This window comes from Musca domestica, unplaced genomic scaffold, assembly GCF_030504385.1.
Source record: "Musca domestica strain aabys unplaced genomic scaffold, Musca_domestica.polishedcontigs.V.1.1 9, whole genome shotgun sequence".
NCBI lineage: Eukaryota > Metazoa > Arthropoda > Insecta > Diptera > Muscidae > Musca > Musca domestica.
Genome location: NW_026712435.1, coordinates 7173649 through 7187027, shown reverse-complemented (window position 1 = coordinate 7187027; position 13379 = coordinate 7173649). Strand labels below are relative to the sequence as shown.

Below are 13379 nucleotides of genomic sequence, written 5' to 3'. Positions count from 1 at the left end.
TTCATCTACAGTCAGACAGATCAGACGACTTTGAACGACGGACGGGCAATTTGGTCTTATTTCGGCTATTCGACAAGCAGGTATGACTAGGCCTAAAGTTTCTCATCCAGTGTTCCGACATATAACAAATCATCGAAAGAAGAAATTGTGACATACGAATAGACTCACATAACAAACTTGATGGTTCATAACATAATCAGGACTTTTTCACCAATTAAGGCAAGGGACCAGATCAGGTGTTTGCGGTGCTACTTCAAAGGGAGATTTGCTTTATTTCCTCCTATTTTTCTTGTTGTTTTCCATTATACCCTATTCATTATGGGCTTGTGTGTAACCTTACGACAAATGACCAATGCAATGCATATTTAAAAATTACTTCAATTTTGCAGGAATTTATTAATGTTTTGGTTTCGAAAATATAACAATTCTTGCATATGATACAATGAAATCAACTTTCAATGAAATTTTTATAAACAAAAATTTATGAAAATCATAATTAAACAATAACAAATGTGTGTACAGGGTGAACAAATGAAACGTGTTAAAGAATACATATTTTCGGTAAATAATAATAGTAGTAAATGCTAGGGCTAACAGTACAATGTATATTTTATTTACACGTCAGTTACTACATTTAATGCTCGCAGCACAACCATGGCAATGAAAGATGAAGTTTGGAAAATGTATTGAATGTGACATATGCGACAATGACACATGGTAAAAATCACGTTCGTTCTACTCACTTAGAAAGGGCACGAGCTGAACGCAATCAAGTTGCGTCGCCATTTAACTGCAAGTCCATGGAATAATTCGCAATGGAGTCTTTTATTTGTTTTTATTTTTATATGTTATATATTTTTTAAATATATATTTATGTATATATATTTGAATAATTTCATTATGCTACCTTAGGTAACTATAAATAATATTATTTATTTAATATATATATATTATATGTATATATAATAAATTTCATTTTAAATACTATAAAATTATTTGTATGATTTTCATTTCTTCAATATATATATATATTTATCTTTATATATATGTGCATATATAGTGTCACATGTGTTAATGAGTTATACCTATGTAAAGTTTTATCTTTTCAAGGGTATATAAATCAATTAATACATGTCACAGCATATATTTCCATGGAGTTTTCAATACATTTTTAATATGTATCTATGTATATGTTAAGACGGAAATACATACATACATATTATATACATGTATTCGTATATAGCATTTATCTTGTGTATCATAAATAGTTATTTTTATATAGTATATTTATAGTTATTATAATTAAGTTTATTCTTATATACTCAATTAAAATGACTTAATTATGTCACTGGTATATTTCTAGTGTATCTGTATGTATGTTGTTTTGGTGTGTATGTGTGTGTTCGTTTGTGTGAGTTCGTGTGTCTGTGAAGGCGTATCATTGGGAGTAAATGTGTAAACGTGTTGTTTTTTCAGAATCTGTTCTTAAAAATTAAGTATTTTTTGTTTGCTATCGTTATGTTCTATTTATGTTGATGGCACAGAAATTGTTGCACAGACACGTTTCCCTTATTACACGAATGGAAGTTGTTGCTGCACTATGACGGTATTAGCTCAAGAAAACTCGAGTCACTTTGATCTCTAATGAATTCTGTCTAGATGGTCGTTTCGTGTATAATTATAAATGACAGACTTGCGAAAATTTCTGTTTTTTTTTTTTTTTTGTTTTTGTATGCAGCACAGATATTTGTAGCTATGCGTGTGGGAACGTATAGATGACAGTTGGATTAAATGATTGCAGTATATTTTTCTGGATGCTACTCTTTACCTATTAAAGCCAATGTTTTTGTATGATTTTATAATAAATTTCGGTTTTGTTATGATTTTCAGTTTTCTATTGTAGTCCAAATCTAGGCCAGTCCGAAAATATAAAATATATTGTTTCCGATCCTGCTACTACGACGACACACAGTAGTGGCACACAACATCTTCTGTTTCCGTTTGTGACTTCCTTCATTTTTAATGTTCCGTCAGTTTATATCTATTTTACAACTAAGCCTAATGATTTTTATTAGATTAGTTACTTTTTTGTTTTGTTGTCGTTATAACTTATTCTAATTTAAGGTTTTTGGTATAGCATCATTGTGTTTACGTTATTGTTGTGACCATGCCATCAATACAACCGGGGATATCAACGAGGTCGTGTTCCCTTATAGTTGGGGTTGGGATGACGACCAGGATGTCGAGGTTGGGCTGCAAAATAATGAACAAATTTTTTGAGTTTATTTTGGTGTTTAACACAAATTATACTATACCTGGTATCATCATATTCATTGCTGGGTACATACCCGTCACTTGCGCAATGGGAGGTCTTAAATCTGTCGACGGCGAGCGACGACTATTTGGTAAAGCTACGGAAGGCTGGAATTGAAAAAGTACAAATATTGATGAAACGTTAAAGCATAAATGGAGCGGTAACAAGGATATAGATGTACAAGAAACAAGGAGGAGGGCGTAGTGAAATATACGAACATTCTTATAAATCATTAAAGAACGAGATCTAACAACTCAAAGTACCCAGAAGAAGGATTACAAAAATCAGCGCTAACATCAAAATAGCGCAGCACCAAAATAGCAGCAAGGCAGCTACTGCTTAGCCAACAGAAACAAAATTTATTTTTGAGTTCTGTGTTACTTAAAAAATTCCTTATTGTAAGAAATGCAATAAAAATCGCGTTTTTATACATTTGATAGTTTCATATATAGACAATGTGCAAATGTTATTGAAGCCTATCAATTTCAATTTATTTTATTTTTATGAGATATTATTCAATAAATTTAGAAAAAAATATTGGTAAGTTACAGTTTTAAAATAAACTTAGATTAGCTGACGAGCGCGAAAACATATGTACGTATTATATTAATTTGTACGTTGGCAACACAAAACCACAAAAATATTCTTTCGACAAAGACGAAAATAGCATCAGCCGAAATCAAAGCTATTTCTTATTTTTTGTGCTGCATTTTTAGCTTTATTGTTGGTTAGCTTATCAAAAACGAGCTAAATAGCTATGTGCTGAACTAAATAGATCAGCTATTTTAGCTTTGTCTGTCAATATTTAATAGCAGTTGCACTGTACGGTTAAGGCTAATTTCAATAAGTTCTTTATTTTAAACCTGATATTTAGATATCAGGATATAGAGTTAAGGTTTGTAATTATATAATAACGAGTGGGCTGTTATCCGCAGATGGTAGCAAAAACAATTTGTGCTTACAAGAGTTTGGAATTAACAAGTACTCAATTAGTGATCCCTGAATCTAACACCATATAAATCCGCTAGATTTTTTAACACTCAATGCCGATTTCGGACATCGTTAATGTCCTACTTCCTAATGATGCCACGTCTTGGTTTACTAATGATGCCATGTGTCGGTGTCGTCGCCGCCTACTTGACTCCCACCGCAATTTTTAGTTCAGGTTTCGCCATGGAGATTAGCGACTTTGTTCTCTTCCAGAAAAGTTTTGCACAAAATGTTGTTCGAAATATTAATTTAACCAGTTTAGTTGAATCTTCCCTGAGTAGAGTTTTTCTATCAATCGGAAGAATTGACAAAGAGTTGGCTTCTTCCAGTGATCCACATCCATGTTTTCTGCCAATTCATTCGCCGTTTCATTGCCAAATATGTTTCGATGGCCAGGAACCCAACAATGCTTAACGGATAAATTGAAGTCGATGGAACTTTTAGAAGATCAGTATGAGACTCTCTTTCACACCCGATTTCGTTGGATGTGTAACAGTTTAAGTATGAATTCTCTACATTTTTTTGGAATGGAATTATGATGCAGTTTGTTGCACTATTAAATCTCGTAACGTTTTGATATTTAATAGCAATCAAGAAAACATTATTTTATTTGCCTAAGGAACTAAAACGTTTGAGTTTTATTTCTATTCATTTCTCCCACTTTTCATCGGAGCGCTATTTCGGCGCCTGAACAGTGACAATAACTTAAACTACATTTCACATTCACTCATTGATTCCGTCAATCTTATTATTTTATTCTGTAAGAATTTTGGATAAAATTATGGTACGTCTTTCAACTCAGTTACATATTTAGGTGACACTTGGGACCCTTTATACGAAAATTTAAGAATCTAGCTTTGTTTGGGCTTTGTTTAAAACTAATACTGCAAATACACTACTATTTCAAGAATGTATATATTGAATTGAACTTGGTCCCGCACATCCTATGAGATTCACATCGAAAGGATAAAAAATATTTTAAAATAAAAGTACTCTCATATAATTACACCTAAGACTTCACATTGGCTTTTAATTTTCAATTACTATTCTAAAGTTGGTCAGTCAAATTCTGCCTATAAATTCGATCACAATACGAATTTTGGCGGATGTACAATTCTGATCTTAAATGGCGTTTCCCTTGGCGGAAGTTATTCCGTTGCGATCGAGGGTAAGGTACCTCATTTTCTCTGTATGCTTAAATTCCCTTACACAGAAAACCTGACTATAAGATTGTATAAAAAGAGCTCCTGCAGATAGCACCCAAGCAGTTACAGCATCGACAAAATTCCTTGAGCGTAAGGTGGTCCACTGGGGTCAAAGTGGCGGGATATGTTCTTTGCGTAGGACACTTACCACCATCACACTTAACTCAGACCGACCTATTGCTGCTTAAAGGTCTACAAGGTTTGTATGCCAGTGCTTTAAATGATGCGTATAGTGACTTCAGTATATAGATTCTGCCTGTACGAATAAAGATGGCTTGCGCAGACGATATAAGGATTATTTCAAGCTCAGAAAAATATTTAATGTTTATGGCAACATATAGTCTCCACATTTGTGTCGGAAGAAAAATCTTCAATATTTGATGTTAAATCGATTCGTTACGGAGCGTAGAACGGGTTGCCGTCGGAATGCATCTGGTGTCAACATTTTGACTCTGTGGAGTCCCATACTATATTTTTATGCCTCCGTATAATAATCCTGATAATGTATGGGAAGATAAAACACTGTTAGAAGGGGAGGCAGAAACTATGCATAAATACTTTATCTATACAAAGTTGTTAGCATTTTAATAAATATTCAATAACAAAATTGAGCATGTTATAATGCAAGCCATACACGAAAAAAACTGGTTGTACAACTTGGAGAGGTTCTATTCAAGATTGTATCGTTTGTGGCCCGGTTGTGCGAAGTTGTGTCTCGGTTGTACAAAAAATCAATTTTTTTTGATATTTGGCATGTTGTACCAATCAATTGTAATGTTTGTGGGCATGTCGCATACAATTTTAATTTGTATTTATTTTCAAAGAGGCAACATCATTGTTTTGCACATCAAAACAACACGAAATCCAATCAAATGTGTCATTTCAAATAAAATGTAAAAAAATAAAAAAAATATATGAACTGGAATTTCAAAAAATAATAGTAAATAAAGACTAAGGCTATTATAGAGCACGAAATTATTTCCAGTGTCATCTTAACTCAAATGAACTCTTCCAAAAGTGAAGTTGTACAAAGGGGTTGTATACAAAGTTGCATCGTTTGTGTCCGAAACATACAAATTGACAACCCTCTAGGTTGTACCAACGGTAGGATCGTGTGTGATTTAAAACTTTTCGCAATTCTAATCAGCTCCATCTGCTATGTAAACTTTTTAAGAAAAGTCAACATCAATTTAATGTTTTTAATAGTGAAACACATAAAACAGTTTTCTTATAATAAGTCTATGAATATATCAAATGAAAAATAATATTCGTTACAAAATGTTATTTCCATTGAAAAAAATTCATTTCTCTTTTTGATATAACAAAAATTCTGCCCCTGGTTCAACTAAAACGGGTTTTCAGGAAAAATAAACTTTAATTGAGGACGATTTTGCAAACTACTTCTACTTACGTGGGCGAAATATGTATGACCATATTTAAAGTACAATCCGGATGCTCCCGGATTGTATGTCCCCAACAGTGGCTGAGGATGATGGTGATGAGCAACTGTCGCAGCAGCTGCAGCCACTGCAGCGGCATTCGCCACGTCGGCTGCAGCTGCAGCGGCTGCTGCACCTCCTAGAACAGCTGTGGTTGTCTGTTGGGGCATTGCAGCGGCTGCAGAAGCTGCTGCGCCACCAGCTGTGGCTGCTGCTGTTTGTAAATGTGGTGGAATGTGTGCAGGTCCTCGCGCCGTTGCTGTTGTAATGTACAGCGAAGGTGGCGGCGGATGGTGAGGAAGAGCAACTTCACCACCATTGTTCTGAGCATTTATCATATACGAAGGAGCGGCGTAGCAGCTGGCAGCAATCGGAGTTGTAACGTTGGAAGAATTGTTTATACTGTTAGGCGAATTGTTGTTGCTATTGTCATTGCTACTACTCGCGTTTGTGCTTGGCGAATTCCTTTGCGATGCAGGGTTCCGCCGAGATTCCACAACATTTCCACCACCAGAATTGTTCGGTACTGTGCCCTTATGGCGGAATGCCGCTGCCGAGGCATTCAGTCGCATTGGAGGCTTCGCAACGTTTGTTATTGGTACTGCGCTAGAAGCTATTTCAACGGTGGCAGCAGTCGCAAAACTGTTATTATTCACGTTTCCGCCACCAGCATAACTGGGAGGGCCACTCAGTAAAGGAGTTTGCGGTTTCTCATTAACATTATTACCCCCCGATCTTTTCATCGAATGTGTTCTAGAATTTGTGCTACTGCTACTAGGGGATGCTCGAGTGTCGTTGTTATTGCTGTTGCCCAATAAAGATGGCGGCTTACTTCCACCTCCCCCATTGCTACTATATCCACCTGTGTTGGATGAATTTTGCCGACTTAAACTGGCACTTTGATACGGAAGATTTTTCTTTCCACTTCCTCCGCTATTTCCGTTGTTCCTCTTTTCGTATGCATTTGAGGAATACGTGTTATGGGGACTATTGGTATTATTTCCACTACCGGACTGATGATTTTGATCTACGTAGAAATGGGGAGTCGAACTAGTGCTGCTGTAATGACCTGTATTGTTGTTCATAATGGGGGGAGTCGAAAACACAGGAGGGTTCCGCTGAGAGTGATGCTGATTCGAGGGCATTGAGTGCGGAGTGCTGGGAGCCGATTGCGAGGTACTAGTGTTGCTCGTGCCTACGGCCATTCCTGCGCTCCCAACCCTAGTCATATAGGTGGGATTACCACTCCCATTTTGAGCTGCGTTGATCAGTGATGCCGGATCTACAATTGGTATTGCTGCCGGACCAGGACCGTGTATTGTATGAGTTCCAGCCGGTATACCCGCATGTGGATTCGAATGGTGAGTTGTTGTATAAAATGGCGTAATCACAGTATTAGCGTGAGGAGGATTATGTAAAGCTCCCGCTGATGCGCCTGCGGCGTGTGCTTGTATTTGTGGATTGCTATGCTGAGATATGATCGCAGCTTGCTGAGCCATTCCCGCGGCAGACTGGGGGCCTAGAGTTGGGGTCGCGTTTGTTGTATACGGAAACATATTGGCTGGAAAAATGGTTGCATGCTGTGGAAGGGCATACATTGTAGCTGTAGCGGATGCCGCCCCACCGGTGCTGAGATCTGTTGCAGCTGGGGCTCCGGTCGCCGCTGCAGCCGGTGCTGTTGCTGCCAATGTCAGTGTAGGCACTGGACCCAATTGATATGTAGTCGCACTGACGCCGTTCGACAATGCGGTAGCTGTCAGCACCTGTGGACCACCATTTCCGCCATTGCTCGAGAAATGTGAGGGATTAGGTCGCTTAATCCGTCCTGTTCCATAGTACGTTGTGCCGCTGCTGTGATTGTTTCCTCCACTAACCAGTGCAGCACCTGTATTAACATGTTGTTGATAACAATTCGGTGCTGGCCCATTTTGATGGGGAGTATTCTGAGAGCATCCGCCATTAGCACCTTGTGTATTGTTTATGTTTGCGGAATTGATTGACGGTCCAGCCGTCGTATTAATACCATTAGGACCTGGTGCATTCACGCCGCCAGCGACGTGGGCAGAACTAGCAGGCCCCGCTTGTGGTGGAGCCTGTGCAGTTAACAGTGAGGTGGCGGGTACAGCTTGTTGAGGTACGTAGTATGTCATGGTTTGGCCCCAGTATCCTGCATTGAATCAATTGTGTTCTATTCGTTAACGACACCAATAATGTCATATTAATACTTACCATTGTATGGGTAAGGATATCCAATGGGATACGTTGTCATTGGTATTTGCTGCAGTTGACCTGTTGATGCAGCTGGCGCGGCGGCAGTCAGTGGCGTCCCTGCTGTTTGAAACTGTTCACCGGAGTATATTACTTGGCCAGGATAGATAGGAGTACCATTGGTTGTTGTAAACTGGGCAGTTGGATAAGCAGCTACTGGTACCATTGTCGTAGTACCACCTGTTGGATATATGGTCTGTGTTCCGGGCGGTAAAATGCCCGTTGTTTCCCCGCGTTGTTGTGATGGGTCAAACACAGGCATTAAATACCCTTGGAATTCCCCTTCCTAAAATACGAAGATGTAACCTATTCTTATATTTTACAATCCCTTGAAACTTACCACAGGCGGTGGATAAGCGTAAATCATTCCCTGCGGCACAGCATAAATGCTTCCATCAGGCTAAAAGAATAAAGGACCATTTTATTAGTAATCACACATTGAAGCATGTCTCAGGTTTTGCATACCGCTTGCTGATATGTGGTAGTACAATATGGATTACTTCCATTCGTAGTATTTGTGTGAAATATTGTGGAACCATCGGGAGCTTGGTAGCTTTGAGTCCAGCTAGTTCTAGGCTCCTCGGAAGACCGTTTGGTCAGTGTATCACTATTGCTAAACGGCGTAGAGCGGGCCGAATGGGGTGTTTCACGATTCTGAATTTGCTGCTGTTGATGGTGTATATGCGGTTGCTGTGATGATATCACAATATTTGTAGGGGTTTGACTGGAATTCTAGGGATCAAAACGGTAACAAGTTATTGAAATGCGAAACAAACACACAGACTAGCTGTTCCGAATACCTCAAACTTTGATAGGTCTTCTTGCTCACTTATGGGTATATTAGGACTTGTTGCTTGGTTCTTAAATTTCTGGACTTCAATCCGGTCGTAATTCTTCGTTGATGTTGTGGTGGTTATGCTGAGACAGCCATTGGCCGAATTATCACATTCGTCGTTATCATCTTTATTGGAAACATCTGAAAGAGCGACATGTTATGGACAACACAATTAAATAATCTAGCTGCAGCATCTTATTTACCACCACCATCATGGTAATTCATATCACCCGAGTTATTGCCAATTGAATCGTCGCCCTCATTAACCGTTTGCGTTGATGACTCGGATACAGCCTCAGCGACAGCGACAGGTGGCGGTGTAGCATCAGTGGGATGGAATTGCTGTTGGCATTTCGGATGCTGCTGTTGCGACATCATTTGGTGACCTTTATTCTGCTTCTTTCCAGTATTTTGCATTGCATGTGCTTGTTGTGGAGAAGAGATACTCTGTACCGAGTGATACATACTGGAGCCGGAACCACCGCTACCATTGTTACCACCAGCTGTAATTGCTTGATTTGGCGGAGGATTGGACGGGTCATAGTGGTAGACCGTACTGCAAATAAAAATAAATAACAAATATGAAATCATAGCACAATTTGTCACCGATCCATTCCAAATAAATGATTGCCGACAGATGAGTTTATATGTATGAATAGTGGTCACATTATGATGTTTAAAGAATAAAAATATTAATTAACCAAAGGCAATAATAATTGCAGTGTTACTTGGTTTTAAAGGCTTAAGCGTGTTTTTTATATTTTGAGCTTGAGCTTGAACTTCACAAACTAGTGGAAGTATTCCTTTCAATACAATCAACCAGAATTCATTGATAATTTAACCCTCCACTTCAAGTGAAAACACGTTGCAAATTATGCTCGGATCACTAAAATGACAAATAATGTAAATGCTTTCACCTATGATGATCTTTGTTCAGTTAGGTCGACAAGAAATACTTTGGAGGGCCTCGTTTCTGATTTACCAGCATCGAAAATACTTATATTTATTAAGTGTTTGGTAATGAGAATGCTAAAGCAGATGTTTTTATGCAGGGAACATTTTAAAACAACTAAAATAACAGAATGGCGTACATATAAAAGCATTGAGCACAAGAAGCAGAAGGTGCTGTGAGAACAGGTAACTTACAAAATCATTCGATGACGAACCAATTCAGATCTATAGTTAAGTGTAGTTGATCTTTTATACAGTCTGATTTGGTCTATGATTTCATGTGCAGGACGTACATATGTTACAATATATTCGATTATTTAAATAAAATACATAACTAGAAAGTAAACGTTTTTTGCTTTATTTTCTCTAAACAAAGCTGTCATAGAGAATTTATTTTAATTTTTAATTATATTTTAGAGCCTATTCAACCCTTTGTAATAATTTGTTTTGACTCAGATTTATAAAAAAAAGCAAGTAAGCAAAGGCTACAGTCGTGCGGGGCCGACCATATGATACCCTACAACACTACAATATGTTAGAAGCCCCTTTATGTCCAAATCCATTTTGGAAGATTTCGCTTTTGAAATTATGTCATAGATCACTGCCCAGATACTACCCTTAGTTTTTTGACCAGGGACATTTGTCCAATATTTACGCACTCCGTCGTGCTGTTAGTTGTTGTGGTCTATTTTAAAGCTAAATATAATCCATTCTACCTCTATTTCGTGTCTTTGGTTTCTATTTGTGACCTTTATAACGGCTGCAAAATTAGGAACATTTTCAGTTGTTGGTCCATTTCAACCCCTAAATATATTGCGGACATCTTTGAAAACAATAGGCCTAGCCCTTCTGAGCCTAACGATGCCCTTGTGAAAATTTTCGTGAGGATCGGACGATAATACCAATCCCAATGTATATAATAACCTGACCCTGTGTTGTAAGGTAAAAAAATTAGAAAATGTACACTTCAATATTATAAGCCAAAATGAAAATATCGCATGCCATAAAAAATATGAAAAAATACAAAAAATGTCACAAAATACTACAATATCTATACTAACATCGTTACTGGCATCTTTTTATGCAATTCTTTTAGATTGCATATTGCAAAATCGGTCCAGCCATACTTGAGATATAAGCATTATAGCTAACGTCCCTTTCCTTTGTATATATACATATATACGATATATTTACTATCGGCATTTACGCAACGGTCAGAATTGACCTGTTCGTCTATATGTGATTTCGCCGGGATTAAAAATGGAAAATTTGACTTTTATTTAACACAAATGTTATGGTCTATTTCACCCACTAAATATTACCCGATGATCATCCAAATTGGAAGGCTTCTACCCAGCCCTAAGCTCTAGCCCCATACTAACTTCCGCGTCAATAGGTCTACAATTGCGACCTGTATAGCAAATGCAAAATCAGGAAATTTTTCAATTTTTGGACCATTTCAACCCCCTACATATTATGCGATCATCTCTAAAAGCAATTCTGGCCCTAGCCCCAACTACATTCTAAATTTCGTGAAGATCGGGCCATAATTGCGACCTGTAGAGTGATTACAAATTAACTAGGACAGACGGACGGACGGACATACATAGCTAGATCGACTCAGGTCGGCGAGATAGGAAGATCCATATATACTTTCCTATGTGGGAAACCAATATTTCGAGGTGTTACATAAATTCTGGCCCAATCAAACTTATAATACTCCCAACGCATAATGTTGTAGGGTATAAAAAACAATACTTGTATTATATTTTTAAAAATTATGCTTCAATATATAATATATAATCAAATGTCAAAGATATAAAAATTTAATAACTTCAGCAATGTGTTATAGAACCAGTTTCGGTCTCAAATATTGTTCACTTTATAATAAAACAGATTAGTTTCATTGGATTAAAAGAGAAATTGTTCGTGTAAAGGTGCAGTAAACGAGAAGATACTGAATGCGATGCTGGCGTTAATACAGCTAAAGCCCATTCCGGTTGTGTAGATCTGGCAACGCTGATATTGAACATTTAAGTTTCTATCATGGTAGAATTTCTACCATGGTTTCTAGGGTATAAAAATTGTCATTGAAAAGCTAAGTAGGCATGCAAAGAATTGTATGATGTTGAATTGAAAAACGATGAAACTTAAAGATCTGAGTGTGTTTTTGAACCGCGGGTCATTGCATTGGCGACTGAGGTAAATATTTAGCTTAGCTGGAGAATTGCAAGATTAATTGCATCAAATTGTAAGGAAAATTCAAATTCCCTTGCATTAAATTGCAGCGAAAAGACATTAAATTGTCGGCATTGACTGATAATAGTCATCTGTGGGAAAAGATAATTGTAGCATACGGAAAGACATTTGATTGTTTTGTATTTAATTGAAGATAAGGAGAACTAGGGACATTAAATTGTCGTCGGATTGTGATTCCGAGGTTGTGGGACCGAGCTCATCTCTTTTCCTTTGTGATGCCATAGATAAGGCATTTCTGCGCACAGAGTGGGAAAATGGTATCGTTCATTATCCATATATCTAGATGCAGAGGAAATAAAGGACACCGCGAAGAAGAGGAATAAACTACTGTATTTGGGTGGCACACAACTCCAAGAGGTTGTATACATCAATTCCGGAGCACTTGCTGCGTCTGACGATACAACTGATGCTGATGTGCTCAAAATTCAAAATGTCATTTCGACGAGAAAAATGATGAGATATTAGGTAAAAATATATAAGACAAGTTCGTTGATAATTGGGCCCCAAAAGATTTGAAGAAACGACTTCTAGAAAGAAAATATACGCTCACAGGAACCATCGAAATGTGTCCATGAACCCATGAACAGATAAACAACCAGACAGGAACAATGAAATTGCCCAATGTATCTGTCGATATTAACAAGATCGAATCAAAGAATCAACAGATTGAATGTGGCTGCTAAAAATTCAAAATGCAACAGAACATGCGGGTTTATTGGAAATTTTGCTTGCAAATACAAGTCGAAAGGTTTGAAACGCAAGCAGCCGGGTTTTGGTTACACAGATGCGAAAAGGCGGAATTATTCAAACATTCAATTTGTCTCAAGCGACGGTGTGAAAGAAGTTGGATCTGTGCGTATGCTGGAAATAATTTACTCAATGTGAAAGCTGGGTTCGAAGCGGTAATTGTCATTGATCTAGTTTCAAACTTGATCTCCTCGTTTTATGTAATTAAGAACGGCCGTCAATCACTGCTGGGTCGAGTTACTACTATCGAATTGGGCGTTTTGTAACTAAGACGTGGGGTAAATCAAATCGAGAACTGCCATGTCTTTCCAAAAATAAGTGGTATTAAAGTTTTGCTGACAATTGCCATGTCTGTTAAACCTGTCCAACAG

At 37.6% G+C, this 13379-nt stretch overlaps 1 protein-coding gene across 1 annotated transcript in view; it reads right to left on the bottom strand.

The window, feature by feature from the left end:
* Nucleotides 1–507: 507 nt before the first annotated feature.
* Nucleotides 508–13379, bottom strand: part of LOC101891345 (protein encore) — a 70043-nt gene continuing 57171 nt past the window's right edge. The window contains exons 11-18 of the mRNA XM_005181332.4: nt 9255–9607; nt 9017–9192; nt 8682–8948; nt 8557–8616; nt 8178–8502; nt 5921–8115; nt 2316–2421; nt 508–2253 (exon numbers count right to left, since the gene is read on the bottom strand). Of these exons, the coding sequence (XP_005181389.1) occupies nt 2192–2253; nt 2316–2421; nt 5921–8115; nt 8178–8502; nt 8557–8616; nt 8682–8948; nt 9017–9192; nt 9255–9607 (3544 nt within the window). The 3' untranslated portion in view covers nt 508–2191. The remainder of the gene's footprint in view (nt 2254–2315; nt 2422–5920; nt 8116–8177; nt 8503–8556; nt 8617–8681; nt 8949–9016; nt 9193–9254; nt 9608–13379) is intronic.